The sequence below is a fragment of the Anopheles gambiae genome, chromosome 3, assembly GCF_943734735.2.
Source record: "Anopheles gambiae chromosome 3, idAnoGambNW_F1_1, whole genome shotgun sequence".
In the NCBI taxonomy this organism is placed as follows: Eukaryota; Metazoa; Arthropoda; class Insecta; order Diptera; family Culicidae; genus Anopheles; species Anopheles gambiae.
In genome coordinates this window covers 89,992,073-90,013,877 of record NC_064602.1, presented here as the reverse complement: position 1 = coordinate 90,013,877, position 21,805 = coordinate 89,992,073, and the positions used below count along the sequence as shown (strand labels likewise).

Below are 21,805 nucleotides of genomic sequence, written 5' to 3'. Positions count from 1 at the left end.
TGAATTGAACGCTTTCTTTCCGTTGCAAGCCCGTTGGCGTTGGCGATTCCTACGGATTATGTATTGTTTATCTACTGTTTATTATCTTTATTATCAATACATTATTGCCTGTGCTTTGTGGGTGTGCGAATAGAAGAATGGAACTCCAAGTTTTTTTGGTGGTTAACGTTTAGATACTCTATTCCTATATGTACGGCTATATTTTGTGTTTGCCTCTGCCTGGTTCGTATGTTCGCCTAAATGCACCATCGAGGCCCCCCTTCGGGCCCAGCATTTAATAAAGGGGAAATATTACACATACAATGGGGCCCGTTTTCTTTAAGGTGGCCTTATATGGTTTGTAACTGTTTTCCGATTGCTTAGGAGCTTTCTCCCATTCCTAACGATAGTGCGTGTGTGTGCGCGCGCGCTTGGCCAAACCGCGTGGTCGGAAGGGTGAGAATCGTTTTGCAAACACTCGTTCTGCTCCTCACTTTCCGCGGGGGCCACAAGGAACAATAAGAACAAGCGAGCTGGAAGAAGCGTTCAGTTAGTCCTAAATTGATGCTTTTTTGTTTTGTTTTGTTTCGTGTGTGTGTGTATTTGTTACTGGAAGAATTTACAGCTCTTCCGCCGCGCACTCGCTTAACCAGGTTTGACCACCCTACTGACTCTCTGATTCTGGTACCGACCGTGTGCCGGTAATAGTGTGCATGCCGTCCCCGTTCTGCACAGAGGATTTCTGCTGAAGAATGACTAGAATGTTTCAGAACGGAATACGATTGTGAAGGAATAGTTCGGTAATAGCGAGTGGGGTTAGATTAGCTAACGGTTGAAGTAAACCCTTACACTGTTGCGGAAAGCTTATCGTGCGGATTTGATAAACCAATCAATCAAACTGTGCTGACGATCGAAAGGGCCCAAAACAAAGCGGGATGAAATTTCACAAATGGAAAGACTTTTGCAAAAAGCTGAATAAACGACTAAGAACGATCTACAAAATCAACACTCTTCTACTCGCAAAAGGGACGGTGGTGTTTTCTCTCTGTGTATGTGTGTTTAATTCTTCTCCCTATAAGTTTACTCCCTGAATATAGTACTTCATTAGATAGCAGCTAACAGTTTAGCAAGGATACGAGATAGAGCTCACCGCAGCGTTGATTAGTTTGCATTTGTCCCTCCCCATTTTCGTCACCTCACTCCCGCCCAGTACTTCCACGCACACATATCGGGTTTTGCGGCACGAACAACGAAACGCCGACCCTCAGCACTGGCCAACAGTTTTCTTTATAACACTATCTACATGGATTTCGCTCTAGGTTAGGATAGTGAAATATACGTTTGGAAACACAACTAGCAACAACACTTATTGCTTGATTTTGGGCTGGATCGATAATGGTTTCATTTGTGACGGCGCTTAATGATGGCGCAAGGAGCACGAGCGATGAACAAAACGGAACCGTTTCTCTTCATATTTTTGTTTTGTTTTTTTTTACACACCGAGCACAATGGGAAACGGGATAGTTGGATGCAATCAATACACTTTACAATACAGTGCGTACGTGTCACTTGCTTATGTCTCTTAAAAGGATGCAAATGGTATGCAATACACACAGCGGCAATCGGTCAGCCGAGTGACCGAGATGCGTTTTGTGTCCTGTGACTTTACAAAGGTTCACTACAGGCTCGTTTCCACCGCGATCAATGGAATGAATTGTAATCTTTTGTTTCTGTACGCATAATACGCCCATCCTACTACGATCGACCGTTCTGTTTGGTGTGTATGGGGGTTTGTGTGTCTGACTTTTAAATGTTTCTTCATCTTGCCCTTAATCCTACACCCTACTCCTTCACAGTTTCAATATGTTTTGCTTCTTACATGCTAGTAATTTGTGTCTTTCATTTGTTCGTTTTCCTTCTCTTTTTTTGCCGAACACGTGCTCTAATTTTCCCTTTTTTGTCCCCGTTTGTATAGCGTACTTATTTCATCATCATTGGTATGGTTGGTGTGTCTGTGTGTGAACGGGGCATTGTTCTGTGCTTTATGTTTTTTTTCTATAAGCGTTTCCTGCCCACACTATTTGCTGCGTAATCTTCTTAACTCCCTATCTAAAGCCTTTCGGTTCTTGCGCACTCCCACACTCATGTTTAAAAAAAAACAGCACAGGAAAATGATTACCAAAATACTATAATTAATTCTACGATAGTGCGACCACCTGCTTGCCCTATCCCATCCGCCGTCTGCGTAAATAATGCACAAAACGAGGCGGAAAAATGCACCGACGAAAATGGACGAAACGGGGAAAGGAAAACTTTTAACTGCTTCGCTAAATCACCAACACACTTTCACCATCCAAACTCACTCAGCTATCACTGTTTTTTTGCGTAAAAAGCCAGAGAGAGAGAGGAGAATCGATGCAATCGATGGGTACTAGAGAATTTGCTCAACCGCCACCTTGGTTACCTTCACACTGCTGCACCACGGCCTTCGCCGGTCGCCTGCTGAACCATCAGTACAGTTTCGACTTGCTGCCACACTTTAGCATCGCGTTGATCGTTTCCGTCCGCAGCAGCGTGGCCAACTCGCGCTCCGCCGGGTTCCGGGCGGGCCGCCTGGTGCGGTTCCGGTTGCCGGTCGGCGGGCTCAACGGGCTGCTGTCCTGCTGCGTCTTCCTGTGCGTCCCCTTGCTCGCTGCCGACCCGAGCTCAGACGTACTGAAAGTTGTCGGGCCGCAGCAGTGGCTCGTGCTCGACGTGCTTGTCGAACTCGAAGAACTGCATCCAGTCGGTGCGCTGCGGCTGCACCAGCCCGAAGCAGCTGCACTCGAGAAAGTCGAACAGATTTTTCACCGGCCCACGGTTGAACGGGCTCTTGCCGCCCTTGGCCTGGAAGTGGCGGTAGCGGCCCCGGTTCAGCCGTTCGTTCGTCGTCATGCCCAGACAGACGACCTGGTAGCTCTGGCAGATGGTCAGCACGGTCACCCAGGACATGTGCAGCAGCGCGTTGCCCATCACCCAGCCGACCCACGGATTGCAGGAACCGATCGCTTGCAGTGCTGACCATAAACCTGAGGTGTAGAGGAAATATGTATTAGTTCAGTGGTGGGAACTCGGAAATAGACCTACTCGATTCCGATTCCGTGTTCGGAATCAATTCCGGAGCCGATTACGATGCTGGAATCGATTCCGATTACGGAGTTGACTTCGGAGTCGATTCCGGAGTTGACTCTGGAGCCGATTTCGATTCCGGAACCAATTCCTGAGGCATTTAAGGAGCCGATTCCGATTCGGAAGTTAATTCCGGAAAAAAAATCCGGAGCCGATTCCGGAACCCATTCCGGAGCCGATTCTGGAATTGATTCAGAATCAATTGCTGGATCGGAATCAGCTCCGAAATCAAAATCGGCTCTGGAATCGGAATCGAACAGGGAACCGCAATTTGCACCGGTAACGGAATTAAGTATGGATTCCAGAAATGGAATTAGCTCCGGAATGAGAATCAGTTCAAATAATCAAATAAAAGAATCAAATAAAAAGCCCCAGAAGCGAAATCAGTCCGGGAATCTCCATGAGAATGGATCGTTCACACGTAAATTTTGACTCTTTGCGATTATAAATACGTAGCATCATCGAATCCAAACGTTTCTTCTTATGGAGATGCAGAAACCGAATCCGATTTCGAACCCGATTCTGATTTCGGAGCTAATTCCGATTCCGGCGCCGAGTTCGATTCCGAAGCCAATTCCAATTCGTTTCCGATTCGGGTGCTAATTCCGGAGACGATTTCGGAACCCATTCTGCAGCCGATTCCGACCAAGGAACTGATTCCGGAATCGATTCCGACGAAAACTTCATCTTTTCCATCACTAAAATAATCATTTCTCCTTTTTTCCTTTGATTCTGTGCCCGAGACCCCCCCTTTACCCTCATCCATATTGATGGAGCACGTTTGCACGTAGAAATTGGAGCCGCCGTACAGCATCCAGCCGCACATGATCAGCAGCATCCACAGGAATCCCATAAAGTATTTGTGATTTTTCGCACCTGCAACGAAACGAATTACGTGTTACACAATGGTCGCAAGGGGAAGCGCAATGCGCTCCAATACACACCGATACAGTTGCCCACCCACGGGCAGTGATGGTCGAACCGGGCGACGCACCGATCGCACACGGAGCAGTGCTTCGAGCGTACCGGCCGCCGGACCAGACAGGCGGAGCAGAAAGCCGACGGTTCAAATCCGCTTGCACCACGCTCTGAAAGTTCAATGATGGTCTGGAAATGAAAAGAAAAGACAAACAAACCATTAATTGCCTATTTTTCGTACAATAAACCCTTCTTTTCCCAACGCACCCTAAACCGCTGCTCTTGTGTCGGCTGGATGACGCCCGGGTTGCCGCGCCACGACTTGAGAAAGCACACCCACAGCCCTGCACTGCACGCGAGGAACGCCAGCGAGGCGAGAAACGAAACCGTCGGCGCAATGTACGTCAGCCAGGTGACGTAGAACCACAGCTTCGTCGCCATGTAGACGCTCAGCGGCAGCAGCGCCATCAGATTCTCGTCGAACAGGTGCTGCCCGATCGTGTACGCCACGCTGTACAGGCAGGCGAGCAGGAATATTTTGATGATGATCTGCGTGTCGGCACAGAACACCAGCCCGACCAGGTAGAAGACGAGGAACGGCGTCGCGATCATGCTCCACCAGCGGAACCGCTTGTCGAGCGTCATGCGGACGAGCGGGTTGCGCCGGTGCGACTGCTGCGTGGCCTCCCGGATCCGGTCCGACACCTTCGTGCCGATCCAGATCGAGCCCAGGTGCGGCTGCAGCATCGTGAGCGGCGTGTCTCCCCGCAGGTTCGGCACCTCCATGTTCGCCTTGCCCTTCAGGACCAGCGTGCTGATGGCGGTCGCGTTGCGCGCCAGTATCGCCCAGTGCAGCGCCGTATTGCCGTGCGTGTGATCGGCCAGGCTTGGATTGGCGCCGAGCGTCAGCAGCAACCGGACCGGATCGAGGGCGGATATCTTCCACGCCGCCCACATCAGCGCCGTCATGCCGCCCCGGTCCTGCAGGTCCGGATTGACGCCCCGCGCTATGAAGTACGCCACCAGCGCCGTGTGGCCGAACTGTGCCGCCAGATGGATGCAGGAGCAGCCCTCCGCGTCGCGCAGGCTAGGGTCGGCACCGGCCGCCAGCAGCAGCACGACCGCCCCCAGATGGCCCTGCCGGGTGGCCCAGTGCAGCGGGGTCGCGTTCAGCTCGCCGCCCACCGCATCCACTATCGCGCCCTTGTCGAGAAAGTACTTGATGATGTCCTTGCGATTGTTGATGGCGGCCCAGTGCAGCAGCGTGACCGTTTCGCTGTCCGGCTGGTTCACATCCCAGCCCGCCTCGATCAGCTCCTTCACGCGCGCTATCGCCCCGTACTGGGTGGCCTTCACGATATCGAACCCGCTGTAGTCGTGCTCGACCGGGGCGACGGCCGTCTCGTGCGTGATCAGCCCGTCCCGGTCGTGGCGCTCCGGCTCGGAGCAACCGCCGGCGGCCGCCGCAGTGCAAGCGCTTTGGTACATGCTTCCACTCGCTTTAGGCGGTGGCGTGTTTTGGAGCCAAACGGAGCCCCTCCCGAGTCCACCCCGTACGTTGCAGTCCGGCCCACAGGGGAAGATGCTCTCTTTCTCTCTCTCGCTCTACCTATCGATGTTTGGGGATTAATCTAATCTCAGGCGGAAGGGCGCCCTAATTTATTTTCACGCTTGGCGTACTGTGGAAACCGCGCGATTAGATTCCGCACTGCACTGAACCGGAAAATGATATGTTCGTCCCAACACAACACAAGGGTTCGTCCTCTTCCTGCTGCTCCCCCGCAGTTCGAGGGTTGTTATCGCACGGAAGGATCACTTTTCGCGGCGGCCCCTCACTAATGTTCCGAAATTAAATTCATTCATCGCACTTTTTATCAATCCGCAGGTTTCGATTTTTTTCATCCTCTTCGTTATTGTGACAGTGGTGACAGTTGTGACAAGTTTGTGTTTTTTTCATTTGGGAAAGAAAAAGAAATAAAATGCAAGAGATTGATAAAAAGCAGCGGTTGGAACATCGCGTGGATGACAACAATATGCATGTTCTAAAGATTCCTTACCATTTTGTATAACAAATTCTACTTAAATTCCTGCACTATTTCGTCTGCTTAATTCCTACGCTGAATTTCTACGCTGGATTCCTACACTATTTCTACTCCGCACATTTACCACCGACAAACCGACGTGACACTTCGAACAAAATGAGCTTCAAAAGTTGTCTCCTTATTTCAAATGAAAATACGTTAAACACTAGCGCCATCTCTATAATGATTCGCTTACTACACTGACACAGAGAAGAAACTGCTAAATCCCCTTTTTGTTTTTCTTCGCAAATTCCAATGCGTATTGTTTTATGTACTTCTGACATCTTTTGCATTGATTTGGAAACTTATAAAATGATTTTCCTGGGTGTTTTGTCCAAGAATTCTCACAAAATCTTGCCTCACACTTCCTTCGCAATTTGTATTTAGAAAAGTTGTTTACATCGAAGCAGCAGTGAACAGAGCTTACTTTGACAGAAGTGATCGCCTCACTGGTAAATGACAGTACTTTCGTGTGGGACACTTTTGTAACGCCAGTTTCACGTCGGTTTGTCGGTGCATTTACTACCGGGTATGGTTTGTTGACTGGAACTGGAACTGGTTCAAGTATCGTTCCAAATAAGAATCCGGAACAGTTCCTGGTTCAGGTACTGTACCAGGAAGTAAATGAATTCGCGAGCTATTTTTGGATCGGTTTTGGGTTCTTAATCGGTTCCAGGGTAGCAATGGGTTCATGATTGGGTCCAGGACCGAGATGAACTCATGATAGGATCCAGGACCGATATGGGGCCATGATAAGGCTTCCAGGGCACTTATGGGTTTATGATAGGTTCTAGCACCGGTATGCATTCATGATTGGTTCTAGGGCTGGTATGGGTTCATGATTGGTTCCAGGGCCAGGACAGGTTCATGATAGGTCCCAGAGCAGGTATGGGTTCATGATCGGTTCCAGGGCCGCAATGGGCTCATGATAGGTTCCCAGACCTGAATGGGCCTATGATCAGTTTATGGTGTTAGGTCTCTTCAGGGGTCGTCACATGTACTTCATTTTAATTAATAACTGAGGCCTTTTGTTTCGGCGTACTTTGCAAAGTGAAGAAGATCTTTGAAATTTAGATGTGCAGCCCTCTAACCTTGTGAAATTAACTAGATTTTTTATAAAACTGACTTTTAACCAAAATCAAAGCAAAACATAATCTTCCGCTATTTTCCCAAATAATAAATACAAAAAATAATTGCGCGATTTGTAAAATATCCAAAACTTGTGCAACTTTTTTTAACACTCAAAGAGGCAGCAAAACAACCCACCGACAGCTGTCACACTCCGTTTCGATGACAATTCGATCGCGCGGAAAATACAACCCAAGCCCGCGCCGGTGTGTATGTGGGTCGTTGGATAAATATACGTTGTGTGGTTAAATTGTTGTAACCGTCGGCATTAATCAAGTAATTTCCTGTATCATTGCCGACCAGAGGCTGTCGGTTTGTGTTTTGTTTCGATTTTTTTTATTGAACCGTCGCGGTTGCTGCTGAAGTTCCTCGAACGTTGTGACTCGCAAGTCGGTGTGCTTCCGCATACTGTCTATGTCCCTCTGCCGCCGAAATGAACACCAAACGCAAACCATTCACCAAACCCAACGAAGCGGCATCGTCCAGTGGGCCGAAAAAGTTCCGGTAAGCATCAAACAGTCGATATTTCCACTTCGTTTTCACGTACACAACATAAAACTAACGTGCGCTTAACCTCTCTTGCCAACACAAGCGGTGGCGATGACGAGGAGGAAGAGTTCGAAAGCTACTTCGAGGCCGAGCTGGCCAACCTGGACGACGATGCCGACACGGCCCGCATCGGGCTGGGACCGGAGAGCGAAAACACCTGCGCGAAGTGGAGCCGCCCGGCACCGGCCCCGCTCGATCCGGCCAGGGATGCGCTCGTGTTCCAGCAGATCGACATCGACAACTACATCGGCCAGCCGATGGCCGGTATGCCCGGGGCACAGGTCGGTCCCGTGCCGGTGATGCGCATGTTCGGCGTAACGATGGAGGGCAACTCGGTGTGTGCGCACGTGCACGGCTTCCTACCCTACCTGTACGTGGCGGCGCCGCGCGGCTTCAGCAAGGCCCACCTGCAGGAGTTCCGGGCCGCCCTGGACAAGGCCGTCCTGCACGATATGCGCACGAACAAGGACAACGTGCAGGAGGCGGTGCTGGAGGTGGAGCTGGTCGAGCGGCAATCGATCATGGGCTACAACGGGGAGGATCTGTTCACGTTCATCCGCGTGACGGTGGCGCTGCCGAAGCTGCTGGCCGCCGTCAAGCGGCTGCTGGAGCGCGAGCAGCTGATGCCGTCGATGGACTTCCAGGACTGCCGGGTGTACGAGAGCAACATCGACTTCGACATCCGGTTCATGGTGGACACGGGGGTGGTCGGGTGCAGCTGGATCGAGCTGCCGGCGGGCAGCTGGACCGCACGGCGCAAGGGCGTCCAGCCCGTGCCGGAAACGCGCTGCCAGCTCGAGGTGGACGTTGCGTTCAACGCGTTCGTCGCGCACGATCCCGAGGGCGAGTGGGCCAAGGTGGCCCCGTTCCGCATCCTCAGCTTCGACATTGAGTGTGCGGGGCGGAAGGGCATCTTTCCCGAGCCGCAGCACGATCCGGTCATCCAGATCGCGAACATGGTGATCCGGCAGGGCGAACAGGAACCGTTCCTGCGCAACGTGTTCACGCTGAACACGTGCGCCCCGATCGTGGGGGCGCAGGTGCTGAGCCACAAGACGGAGCAGGAGCTGCTGGACCGGTGGGCGTGCTTTGTGCGCGAGCTCGACCCGGACATACTGACCGGGTACAACATCAACAACTTCGACGTGCCGTACCTGCTGAACCGCGCGAACCATCTGAAGGTGCGCAACTTTGAGTACCTGGGGCGCGTCACCAACATCCGGTCGGTGATCAAGGACACGGTGATACAGTCGAAGCAGATGGGGCGACGGGAGAACAAGTTCGTGAACTTCGAGGGCCGCGTACCGTTCGATCTGCTGTTTGTGCTGCTGCGCGACTACAAGCTGCGCTCGTACACGCTGAACGCGGTCAGCTACCACTTCCTGCAGGAGCAGAAGGAGGACGTGCATCACAGCATCATTACGGATCTGCAGAACGAGAGCGAGCAGACGCGGCGCCGGCTCGCGATGTACTGCCTGAAGGATGCGTACCTGCCGCTGCGCCTGCTGAACAAGCTGATGTGCATCGTGAACTACATGGAGATGGCGCGCGTGACGGGCGTACCGCTGGCCTGTCTGCTGACGCGCGGCCAGCAGATCAAGGTGATGAGCCAGCTGCTGCGCAAGTCGCGGGTCGCCGGCTACCTGATCCCGTCGTACCAGAGCTCCGGCTCGGAGGAGCAGTACGAGGGCGCGACCGTGATCGAGCCGAAGCGCGGCTACTACGCCAATCCCATCTCGACGCTTGACTTTGCCTCGCTGTACCCGAGCATCATGATGGCGCACAACCTCTGCTACACCACGCTGGTGCAGCCGAACATGAAGGACAAGCTGGGCCTGAGCCCGGACCAGCTAACGCACACGCCCGCCAACAACGTGTTCGTGAAGGCGTCGGTCCGGAAAGGCATCCTGCCGGAAATTCTCGAATCTCTCCTGGCGGCGCGCAAGCGCGCCAAAGCCGACCTGAAGGTGGAAACGGACCCGTTCAAGCGGAGCGTGCTGGACGGTCGCCAGCTGGCGCTGAAAATCTCCGCCAACTCCGTGTACGGCTTCACCGGCGCGCAGGTCGGCAAGCTGCCCTGCCTGGAAATTTCCGGCTCCGTCACGGCGTACGGTCGCACGATGATCGAGCAGACGAAGCAGGAGGTCGAGCAGCGGTACACGGTGGAGCACGGGTACGAGAACGATGCGGTCGTCATCTACGGCGACACCGACTCGGTGATGGTGAACTTTGGCGTGAAGACGCTCGAGCGCAGCATGGAGCTCGGCAAGGAGGCGGCCGACTACGTGAGCGCCAAGTTCGTCAAGCCGATCAAGCTCGAGTTCGAGAAGGTGTACTATCCGTACCTGCTGATCAACAAGAAGCGGTACGCCGGCCTGTACTTTACCCGCCCCGACCGGTACGACAAGATGGACTGCAAGGGCATCGAGACGGTGCGGCGCGACAACTCGCCGCTGGTGGCGAACCTGATGAACAGCTGCCTGCAGAAGCTGCTGATCGAGCGCAACCCGGACGGGGCGATCGAGTACGCGAAGCAAACGATCGCCGACCTGCTGTGCAACCGGATCGACATCTCGCAGCTGGTCATCACGAAGGAGCTGGCGAAGAGCGACTACGCCGCCAAGCAGGCGCACGTCGAGCTGGCGAACAAGATGAAGAAGCGCGACCCGGGCAACGCGCCCAAGCTGGGCGACCGGGTGCCGTACGTGCTGATAGCGGCGGCGAAAAACACGCCCGCCTACATGAAGGCGGAGGATCCGATCTACGTGCTGGAGAACTGTGTGCCGATCGACGCGAACTACTATCTCGAGAATCAGCTGTCCAAACCGTTGCTGCGCATTTTTGAGCCGATACTGGGCGAGAAGGCGGAATCGATCCTGCTGCGGGGCGATCACACGCGAACGCGGGCGGTGGTCACGTCGAAGGTGGGTGCGCTCGCGGCGTTTACGAAGAAGCGTGACGCTTGCCTGGGCTGCAAGGCACTGCTGGCCGTTGGGCAGGAGGGGAAAGCGCTGTGCCCGCACTGCACACCGAACGAGGCGTCACTGTATCAGGGCGAGCTGGCGGCCCAGCGTACGCTCGAGGAACGATTCTGTCGGCTGTGGACGGAGTGCCAGCGGTGCCAGGGGTCGCTGCACGAGGAGGTCATCTGTACGAGCCGCGATTGTCCGATATTTTACATGCGCACCAAGATCAAGATGGAGCTGGAGACGCAGGAGAAGCGGGTGGCTCGGTTCGGTGTACCGGCCTGGTAAAGATCTGAAGTGTTCGGGGGTTTAACAAAACATGTGTTCTTCTTCCCCCACATCTAAGCTATTAGATTAGTATCGATTAATAGGGTTTTCCAGGAGTTCTCATAACTGTGGGACACTTTATTGATTTTTCTTATGTGAAATGAACTTTATGTAATGGGAATTGGACTCTATAGCATCCTTGCTGGACAAATCCAACAGGAATTTCCAATGAGAAGTGCCATAGAGTCGAATTTCCATCATATGAAGTTCACTTCCCATTAGAAAGAGTCAGGGAAGTGTCTCACAAATATGAGAACCCTTGGAAAACACTGTAAGGCTATCGTTCGTTCGTTTGTTTGTTCAGCAGAAACGCAACTCCTGTTTCCAGCATTCACTTGTGAACTTAAATCCGTCTTGTATAATATTTGTTTAATGGTACATACTTTTTCTTTTTAAATATAAAATTAATGCTTTTCAATCTAAACGCGCGCGCGCGCTCATTTTCGTTCCGTTGTCCGTTCCGCTGCTGCCACCACCGTTAAACGCCGATTTTTGCCAATTCTAATGACTGACTGTGACTGGAAGGGGAGCAAAGGAAACTGGCAAATGGTGCTGATCCGGGATCGTCGTCCGGTAAAAGCATATTGCAAGAATGGTCTGAAGAGCAAGCGGCGATGATGCGCCTACTCCATTGTGAAGCGAACCGTGTTGCGCATATAAAGCGGGGATTTGCCCTCGCCTGTTGCTAGGGGAAACGAACAGGAAAGCATATTAACACCCAGCAGCATGGGACAAAAGGAAAGCTTTTTTCGTGGGTGTGTGTGGCTTGGAAAGCAATCGGTTGGGCTGTCCCATCTCTCGGTAATGTATATATGTATGCCATAGCGCGTATCTAATGTGTTTGTCGCGCATCGCGTCGTCTAAAGTAATCTTGCATAGAAAGGGATCCGAAGGTCGCTGGAAGGGGGCAAAGTGTAATAACCCCCAATCTCTAATCTACAACAGAAATTGCGCACTGCATCTTGCTCACGAAAAACTTACGAGCTACACACATCGTTCACACGCCGCACGCCACGAGGCCGTTGATGGCGAAACGCACCATCCTGCAGCGAACCGGCAGCGTCAGTGGGCAGGTAAGAATGATAATAGAGGGGAAGTGAAAGGAAACAGGGGGTTTGGGTAGCGTTTGGGGCGGAGGAAAAAATGGGAAAAAACGGGGTCCAGCTGCTGTTGCCGGAGCTATTTCCGCGCCTGTAACGCGTTCGACAGCCAGTCCATCGCCTGGTCGAGGCCTTCCCCTTTGGTGGCGGATGTTTTGAATATTTGGAACGTTCGGTTTTTCAGCGCTTCCAGCCCGAGCGCTTGGTGCACCTCCGCCACGCTCATGCACCCCTCCATGTCCTGCTTGTTGGCCAGCACGACCAGTATTGCTCCGGCAAGTTCGTCTTCCTGTAGAGTGGTTGGGGTGCAGGGAAAGGTGTGAAGAAAAAGTGTCCATTTCGGGCCTGGTGCAAAGGCTCTCGCCGTCCCGCACTTACCCTTAACATGTAGAGTAGCTCATCTTTTGATATGCCTATCCTATCCTTATCGGCGGAATCCACCACATAGATGATGGCGTCTGTGTTGCTGTAATAACAACGCCAATAGGGTCTAAAAGCGAAACAAAACAAAAAAACGTAAAATCGCCGTGTAAAATCCCATTTCCCTGCTTCGTGGCACCGCTTTTTACGCCCGCTTACCGTATGCTGGTCTGTCCGCCGAGGTCCCACACTTGGAATTTAAGGTTTTTGTACGTCACCTGCTCCACGTTGAAGCCGATCGTCGGTATTGTGGTCACGACCTCGCCCACCTGCAGCCGGTACAGTATCGTCGTCTTGCCGGCGCCGTCCAGCCCGAGTATCAGTATCCGCATCTCCCGGCTCCCCAGCAACCCCCGGAAGTAGCTGAACAGTCCGCCTGGCGGTTGGGAAAGTAAAGTGAGGGAAAGCGTCAACAAAACATGCCACAGAGGGAGCACAATATTGGGTCCACCATTGCACGGCGGGTGGGTGGAAACCTTATCAGACACCAGCATTCCCCCTCTCCCAGCCAACCAGCCACCGTGTCAGACGTACCCATTCTTAGCACTGCTGCTGCTGCTGCTGCTGCTGCTGTGTTTTTGTGCACACGTACGGTGTCAACACAGGACAACCGCAACCGCAAGGTGTAAGGGAGGAGGCAAGTAGGTGTCTCGGCACTTTCACAGCCCTGCTGCTCGATTGGGACCCAGTGGAAAACGATTCTTCAGCCTACAGTCTGTTACACGGTGCGGCACCCCTCAAAATGGTCCACAAAACACGCACGGGAATACACTACAAAAAAAAACCCGGACGGGTCAGACACAAATTTGCTGGCGAAAAAAAAAGTCTCATCCCCATACTTGACATCTGTACCTGTTTGACGTGTAAATGTCAGAGTTGCGGGCGCTGTCAAAACAGTTCGCGATGACAGTGGTGGCACCGGTGGTCATTTTGTTCTGGGAATCATTTTCTCAACACTCAACAGAAAATCTATTAAATTGTAAATTACAGAAAAAAGCAGTTTAAATCATTGAAGCCTGTGCATATTTAAAGCATTATAATTTTTAAAATATTTGCTGTATTATTATAGAGGTGTGTCAAATGAATCAGAACCACATAGTTCATTCAATTCACGTAAAAAAAAATGAATGAACTGGTCCCAAAGGAAAGTGTGATAGGATTATTTTGATACAACAAAACTAAGAAAAAAAATCCAATCGAAATGCCCACCTCTATTACAGACGCCCAGGTGGGAGCAGGTCCAAGTCCAGGCTAGTTTCGGGATCAGAACCAGGTGATAAAAGGTTCGGCATCAGGAGATGTGCTAGCATCGAGATAGGTTTTGGTCAGTTACTGGGATCACAAATAACATGGGATCAGTTCCAGGACCGGTGTGGGTTCAAGACCCGTTCCAAGACTGGTAGGAATAGGTATCAGTTCCTGGTTTAGGTTGAGATTCAATTGGAATCAGGAATGGAATGGGGCTAAATCAGTCCCGGGACCAATAAGTATTCAGGATCAGTCCCGAAATTAGTGTGGGTTAAACATTTGTTTTGGGTTGCCTGAATCTTTCGTTGAGATTCATTCATATGAATCTTCAGTGATGAGTGATTCGAGTCTCCAAGGATTCATAAATCTCGAAAGATTAATGAATCTCTAAGGATTCATGAATCTGGAATAAATGATATCCTTCGCGATTAATGAATCTCAAAGGACAAATGAATCTTCAAAGAATCATGAATCAAAAAGATTCATAAATCCATTCAAATTAATATATATCAAAGGATTCATGAATGTTTAGAGATGTATGATTTTCAAAACATTGAATTTGCGCTATCCCACCTAGCAACGTGCCCGGCGTGGGTTCAAGCCACACATGATCCGTCTCCCCGTAGCAAAACAAACTATCTGGCTGTGTGATACTTGCCAAGAAGCCTCGAAAGCCTGTATAGGCTGGCATGATGACCACGTTGGTTGCTACGCCAACAAGAAGAAAAATGAGAAGCTCACGCTCTTGGAGTTTTGGAGATGTGTAAATCCCTTGAGATTCATGAATCTTTGCAACTGAGATTAAGATTCAACGAATCATTTAAAAAAGTCATACAGATTCATGAATCTGAATCAGATTTACCCAACACTATTAAGAATCTGGTTAACTACCGGTATTGGCCCAGTATCTCTGACTGCCTTTATGTGCCCGTGTGTTTTCAGGGACTATGTTATTACTTATTAATATTATGTTTATTTATTGAAACAACCATCGTTGTTTTATTGTCGTCGTAAAGATCGTTTAACAGTATGTAAAAGCAATCAAATAAATGTAAAATCAAACAAACCATCTACATAAGGCACACTTGTTCGGTATCTCCTGCCAATTCCAGCCGCTTCAGGCGACCGTCTTCCAGCACAGCTCCTTAAACTTGCCCTCATCAATATCGTCGATGATGCGCACGTGGCCCGCGCCAGCACCGCGGTGATCCAGCACCATCTGACCGCGGGTAAGCGCACCGTGCAGCTCCACGTCAACCGTATAGCTGTGGGCCTTCAGCACACAGTCCGGTTGAATGAACGCCGCCACCAGGTACGCATCGCACGGCATCCAGTTTGGCCGCTGGCCGTACACTTTGCGCTCCACTGCGTTCAGTATCCGCAGCATCGGTTTGGTTTCATCCGCACCCAGCTCCTCCATTCGCCAGGCCAGCGGAACGGCGTGCCGCTGACACGTCTCCCACGGTACGATCGAGATCGGGCAGCAATCGCTCTGCAGCACAATATGGGCCGCCTCCGGATCGGTGTGGAAGTTGAACTCGGCCGACCACGTGATATTGCCGACTCCGTGCCGGTTGCCGCCCATGATGTAGAGATGGCTCGCCTGCTTCAGCAGCCCCGGCCGTAGCTTCATGGCCAGTGCCAAATTCGTCAGCGGACCGATAAAGATCAAATCGATGCTTCCTTTGTGCGCGTTCAGCAGACGCTGGATGGCAGTGACCGCGTGTTCCTCTTGCAGGGGAGTGCGGTTCACCTCGATCCCGAAGTCGATATCACCGAGCCCATTCTGGCCGTGGAAGTTGCCGTCGTATTTCGTTCCCCGCGGATGGACCAGCGGTTCGTGGGCACCCCGGTACACGGGCACATCCGTACGGCCCATCGCGGACAGCACGGTGAGCGTGTTTTCCACCACATTCTCCACGCCCGTATTGCCGTTCACGCACGTGATGGCGATCACCTCGTAGCCGTACGTCTTCTCACACTGCAGCAGCATCCACAGGGCCCATGCGTCGTCTGTACCGACATCCAGATCGATAATTACCTTCCTTGGTGCGGCCATGTTTACTGCTCTGCTCTAACTCTGCTCAAGCAACCGTAACGAACTGAAAGGGCCCCCAAAAAACGCAAATGTCCTCTCTCTCTGCTGTCCTATCTTTGATAAGCGCTCGCGCGTCCGGTGACTGATTCTGCAAGTTAAGACAAAAGTATGCCACACTTATAACGAATTGAGAAGAGCTTTAACAGGCTTGGGAGCAGATGGATTAGAAACAGCAAACATACCGTTGTTATCAAAATGAGCAAATTAGACCAACCGGCGTGTTGTAAAGTTGACCCTGAGCAAACAAGATTTATTCCGTGCTCTCGATTTTGTTATTGTACGCAAGCTGATAACAACCAAAACAACGGTTCACTTTGACAGCTGTAGATGTGCCTAGTGAGAAGAATCGCTCTGAAAAGGCGCAGGGCCACGAGAGTGACAAAATGCTGACAAATTTTCAAAACACAAAGATGTTATAATAGGGACGTCACACGAAGCGGTAGCTTTGGCGTAAATTGGATTTCACCGTAGCAATAGACGATGCGCAATCTCAGATTGCGCATATATTTATCTGTCAAACGGATCGGTTTGATATATTTATCTGTCAAAAAATATCTATATATCTCGGACATAAAATCTTGAAAATTTATGCGCAATCTTGGCGCAATCTGAAATTGTATGAAAATGACGTTTATGGCTCAGGGTTGGCTACGCGAAATGACATATGTTTTGATAAAACGAATATATGCGCAATCTGAGATTGCGCATCGTGTATTAATACGGTCAGCCATAATCTTTTGACAGGAAGTTTACGCTCTTCCATACAAATCAAGCGTCATCTTTTTGAGTTTTCCTATATATTACTGTCATCTCCCGGGAAACCGGTGAAACATTTCACAGTAAATGAAACATTTTACAGGCACGGACTATGGGCTGTATTAACTCAAATGCCTAAACAGTCCCTTTATAAGAATGTTTTGTTAAGGCATTTGAGGTAGTTGAGACTGCAGTAAGAAAATATAGCCCCAATTTCCCATTTGGCAAGCGATGGCAGGTCACCGAAACAATGTTATACCTAAGCTAACCTGCTGTCGCAACAAGTTGTTGTTGTTGGAATAGTTTAGAGAGGCTTTGTCTGCTGCGGAGTTCTTTCGCCTCTATATGTCGCAACAAGGATGGATATCTAGATAATAATCAACCAGAGGTCCTCTCGCGATCGGCTGAGTACTTTGATGAACTACTCAACGACCAATTTAACGAACAGCTAGAGGCTCCACTAGCAGATAGTGTCATGCTACTACCACCAAGCATAGAAGAAACACAAAATGCTATCCGCGAATCGATGAGGGATAGCGAACCGATGCCTTATGATTGGATGCCTTATGATTGGATGCCTTATGACCTCGCCATCATCTACCCCACATACAAGAAGGGAGACAAGTTGGACTGCAACAACTACATGGGTATTACGGTGTTGAATACCGCCTGTAAATTATTCTCGATGATCCTCCCTATTCAGGGTCGTCTTACCCCGCACGTCGAAGAGATAGTCGGAAACTATCAAAGAGGATTCCGAAATCGGAAAATCAACCACTGATTAGATCCTCACCATGCGGCAGATCTTGGAGAAGATGGCTGAATACAGACACAACACGTACCATCTCTTCATTGACTTCAAAGCCGTATATGATAGCATAGCCAGGGTAAAACTGTACGACGCTATGGGCTCTTTTGAAATACCGGCCAAACTGATAAGGCTAGTTAGACTGACATTGACCAACGTCAATGCCAGGCGAAGGTGGATGGAAGACTCTCAGGGGGTTGAGTTGGCTTGTCTGTCTCCTATTTAACTTGGCGCTAGAGAGGGCCATCCGCGACTTGAGGGTGGAGACTACTGGAACCTTCTTCTATAAGTCAACCCAGATCCTGACATATGCTGATGATTACAGACAACATTGGTCTGCGGCTCTACTATGTAGCAGAAGCCTCTCAAGGGATCGAGCAGGTAGCAGAGAACCTCGGATTGCAGATAAACGAGGCAAAGACGAAACTGTTGGTGGTAGCTGATAGCTGAGTTGCGCGCAAGGATGCTGGTTGCCAACCGATCATTATATCGCCTGAAAGTCGGACGCCGCTTCGGACGTAGCTACCTATATTGTACCGGTCCTCACATACGCCTCTGAGACATGTACACTGTTCAAATCTGACGAAACTCTCTTAGCCGCGTACGAGAGGAAGATGCTCAGAAGGATACTTGGCCCCGTATGTGTGGAAAGACAATGGAGGAGCCGCTATAACGTCGAGCTATACGAACTATGTACGGCGACCTCATCTGTCGTCAAGCATTTGTCATCTATCCTCATCTGTATCAAGCTCGCCAGGCTCCGGTTTGCTGGCCATGTTATGGCGTGGAAGCGTCCGCCATTAAGGCTGGAATCAAATCCAAGTGTCCGACAATGATTATCCTGTACTTGCTTATTTGTAGACTTTTCGTCCTTGCAATAGAAAACATCAGCAAAGTTCCTAAAATAAATAAATTAAATAAACGTCTCAGGAGCTTCTTCATGATTTATTGTCATGAGAGATTTTATAGCTAATATGGAAGTGTGCGAAAGTATGTAAAGTTTGTCTAGGCCATCTAAAATGATCTCCAAAGTCCGTAACAACTTTTGATTGCTATAAACGTTATCAACACATTCCACACAATTACTTTGCGGAGAAAAATAGAGTCATTGTATTTTAGTAATTTAGAGAGAAACGCACGTTTTCTCAGTTTGGATCGAGATCGCTAGGAGGATCGAGATCCAGACATGGGTTGCGATGAATTAGCATCCCAGGAGATGTTGATGAACTCCGAGGCACACATTAAGCTCGAAGAAGGTGTTTTAGAGAAGCTATTTCTCCTTCTAAGCTGAATTCTGTTCCAGTTACATCGTGGCTAATATTAGTGATCGTAAATCCTACATTTCTAGAGATGATCTAAGAGGTTTAAATCAATAAAGTCCAACAAGACTAGGAGAATGAAGAAAGTCCTTAGCGTTTCGGACATTACATTAATAAGTTGTATATTATTTTCCTAATAGCTGGTTAGTATGTTTTTATACTAAAATAATTTAATTCGTTAACTTCCCTTTCCTTCCCACTAACATGTGAGCGGAATAAAAAGGTTTGTTTATTATCAAATGTCTCACTTCTCGCTCCCCAGCAAAGCCTATCATTTTAGACACAATCCTCATCTGAACCACCATTTTCTACCTCTTTTTTAAGTTCTCTTTCTCTCTCTATGTGGACCGTTAACCACACAAATGGTTGCTTATCGATTATTTTACCAAGCATCGCTCGGTCGCTCGAGAACGCAGTGTGTAGCCACATTTCACGCGAGTCGTCATAAAACCTCATGCCTCATCATCTGCAGAAGTTGTCCCCGGTTTGGCGCGGGAAGGTTTGTCCTAAATTGGTGTGAATAATTTTTCAATAAAACTCGCCCAAGGCCACTAAGCACCGTTGCGTATTATCTTTCACTTCGATGCCCGATGCTCAACTCGACTGGGAAGAAGCTGGAAGCGTACGCAAAGCTGGTTGCTGTTTCGCGCCGTTTCGCAACCATACTTTCTTCGCGCGTGTTTTTTGAGAACGTGACGTGTGTTTGGAATGCGCATTCCACGTCCACGCACTACGGCCTGGTGACCGTTCGGCTTGTGTTTTGTGTCAGTCTACCCATGTTGTTCGTAATCAAGATACAATTTTCAGTCTTTCAGTAGTCTCTTAGTTTCCATTTCATCAGAGCAGCGAATAACAGGCTCTTTTGGAAATCGCAAACGCAACTTGAAGTACGATAGAATTCCAATCCTACTCTATTTATAGCTCGGACGCGCTCGTATGACATATCTCGTACCGTTCCTAGTCCACGCGCTGGGCAGATACTATTAATATCATCAATTTTTATCGCAGCATGACCAGGCGCAACCCTTACCATTCCGCAGCAACCGAAGCAGTTTCCTGTGCATAATAAATGAACATATTTGCACGAATCGGAATCAGCTTCCCGCTCCCTCTGTTTGCTCTCTCTCTCTCTCTCCTCCTCGAGCAAACGAGGGCCACCACCCCATATCACAGAGTCATATTTCAAAGCGCGCTCTAAACCACTCTCCGCTCCTTTTCCGTCCGTCGGGCACAATGGGCGAGGGCCAGCGCAACGACCAATTCCTCAACCGAAATGACATATTACTTTTCAGCGTTATTTTGGCATTATGATAATGTCCTTTCCCGGATCCTCGGAGCGCTGCTCTCGCGGTCGCCTCATCTTCGCCCCTGCGGTGGCCGCTTGCCCGGTTTGTGTTTTTTTTTTGCTTGGAATGTATCATTTTCAGCGCAAACCATCGAACTCGCGCACCTCGCCGCACACACGATTGACAGTTATCATTTTCTGTTGCGTTTTTTTTTCTCGTTGTGTTGTTGTGTCTTCGTTTTTAGCGTTTCGCCCTTTATAGCGTACGCACTGCACGAAGAAGAGGAAGCAGAAGTGGAAGAGGAAAAAGCGACACCAAAAAAAGACAATAACAAGACAGAAACAAAAAGGTTCAGGAAAAACAAGCGCAAACACAACCAAAGAGAGGGGGAGGGGGGGATGGAGAAGGTGGAGAGTAGTGGGGCGTCTGATCACCCGTCGATCGACGCCGGCTTCGATGCCTTTCTCCCGGAGCGATAAACAAAAAAAGAATGTATGGAAGGGTTGCCTTCAAGAACCGCCTTAGAATTTGGAGACCAAAGGGGGGGGGGGGGGGGGGAAGAACACCACAACTGTGGCAGCTCTTGGCTCAGTCCCTTTTTCCAGGGCTGCCGCCTGTGGGGAGGAGGGGGTTCGTCGCTTTACCTTTCGGTCAAGGCAATGAACCTGTCCGAAAAGAGTGTACACCTCCCTTTCGCTCTCTTTCTCTCTCTCTCTCTCATTCCATCTCGCTCATTCTCGCAGGGGTCACACCGCGCCTCCTGCAAGATACGAAACCGTCAACCAAACAGCGGAGACTTCAACGAGCGAAATTGTCTCTGCCTACTGCGTGTTTGGTGTACGCTACACATTCATCAAACAACATTTCGGCAGCTCACCACACCACCGCACCATCCGAACAAAAAGCGGTAACCTCCTCTCCTTATCAGCGCGCCCCAAAGCCAGGAAGCAATTGCGGCAAACCGGCCACACTTTTTTGGCGCGTCCCCCCCACCCCGTCCCACCCAGGGTGGTGGGTGTCCCAGTTGCACAAAGTACGCTTCACGCACAGTCTTGGGGAGGCTTGAGCGCGAGAGAATGGAACCAATAGAAACCACTGACCAGAAACCTTGCGTTCCGTTCCCGGTTGGACATTGTGCTAATGCTGCTTTCGTGTCAGCCATCCATTCTCACCGTGTTCTCTCACTCTCTCCCTTACTATTTCTCACTGTCGCTCTCTCTCTCTTTCTCTGTGAGATCTTTCTCCTGCGCGAAGGCTCTCTTTCGAGTCTAGTTTTTTTGCTGTTTTGTTTCGCTGCTTGCGCCCCTTCTGGGATGCTGGGACAATACATGGTGCGCTGGTGTGTTTGGATGTTTTGAAGATGGTTGTGGTGCTTTTTTTTTTGTTTAAAAAAAAAAGGAACCCCGCCGTTCGACCGAGAGTTCAAACCAACGTTGGCGAGATTGTATTGAACACATATTAGGGATCGCACCAATACCAAGCACCAGCAACTGGAGAGTGATGCGGTGAGCGAGATGAAGCTGTAGTCAGAATCGTGTCGCGGTTTTGCGCTTATCTACAGGGTGTAGCAAAGGTAGATTATTTATGTTCGTGATCGGCCCTACGTTGTGATATTTTGTGTTGAAGTGCAGTGAAAAATGCTCAGGGTTTAAAG

General features: G+C 50.1%; 4 protein-coding genes across 5 annotated transcripts; 1 reads left to right on the top strand and 3 right to left on the bottom strand.

Moving 5' to 3' along the window:
* Positions 1–56: 56 nt before the first annotated feature.
* On the bottom strand, positions 57–6,001 carry LOC1280907 (palmitoyltransferase Hip14). The gene is made up of 4 exons (XM_320777.4): positions 4,333–6,001; positions 4,092–4,254; positions 3,904–4,023; positions 57–3,047 (listed from the first exon to the last, which is right to left on the bottom strand). Exons 1-4 carry the CDS (start codon positions 5,551–5,553, stop codon positions 2,686–2,688), a joined length of 1,866 nt encoding a protein of 621 aa, XP_320777.3. The 5' UTR covers positions 5,554–6,001; the 3' UTR covers positions 57–2,685.
* A 1,381-nt stretch (positions 6,002–7,382) lies between these two features.
* LOC5667838 (DNA polymerase delta catalytic subunit) lies at positions 7,383–11,540 on the top strand. Its single transcript, XM_001689237.3, has 2 exons — positions 7,383–7,778; positions 7,867–11,540. Exons 1-2 carry the CDS (start codon positions 7,708–7,710, stop codon positions 11,075–11,077), a joined length of 3,282 nt encoding a protein of 1,093 aa, XP_001689289.2. The 5' UTR covers positions 7,383–7,707; the 3' UTR covers positions 11,078–11,540.
* On the bottom strand, positions 11,447–13,539 carry LOC1280909 (ADP-ribosylation factor-like protein 1). The gene is made up of 4 exons (XM_320779.4): positions 13,171–13,539; positions 12,796–13,012; positions 12,595–12,706; positions 11,447–12,505 (listed from the first exon to the last, which is right to left on the bottom strand). The coding sequence occupies exons 1-4, from the start codon at positions 13,172–13,174 to the stop codon at positions 12,296–12,298; spliced, it is 543 nt and encodes a 180-aa protein (XP_320779.4). The 5' UTR covers positions 13,175–13,539; the 3' UTR covers positions 11,447–12,295.
* A 1,301-nt stretch (positions 13,540–14,840) lies between these two features.
* On the bottom strand, positions 14,841–16,368 carry LOC1280910 (inosine-uridine preferring nucleoside hydrolase). Of its 2 annotated transcripts, none has more exons than XM_061655851.1 (2): positions 16,165–16,368; positions 14,841–16,070 (listed from the first exon to the last, which is right to left on the bottom strand). In XM_061655851.1, the coding sequence occupies exon 2, from the start codon at positions 15,941–15,943 to the stop codon at positions 15,002–15,004; it is 942 nt and encodes a 313-aa protein (XP_061511835.1). In that variant the 5' UTR covers positions 15,944–16,070; positions 16,165–16,368; the 3' UTR covers positions 14,841–15,001. The 2 variants fall into 2 exon arrangements, with proteins under 2 accessions (XP_061511835.1, XP_061511836.1); XM_061655852.1 differs by having other exon boundaries at positions 14,841–16,098; positions 16,165–16,288.
* Positions 16,369–21,805: the final 5,437 nt, after the last annotated feature.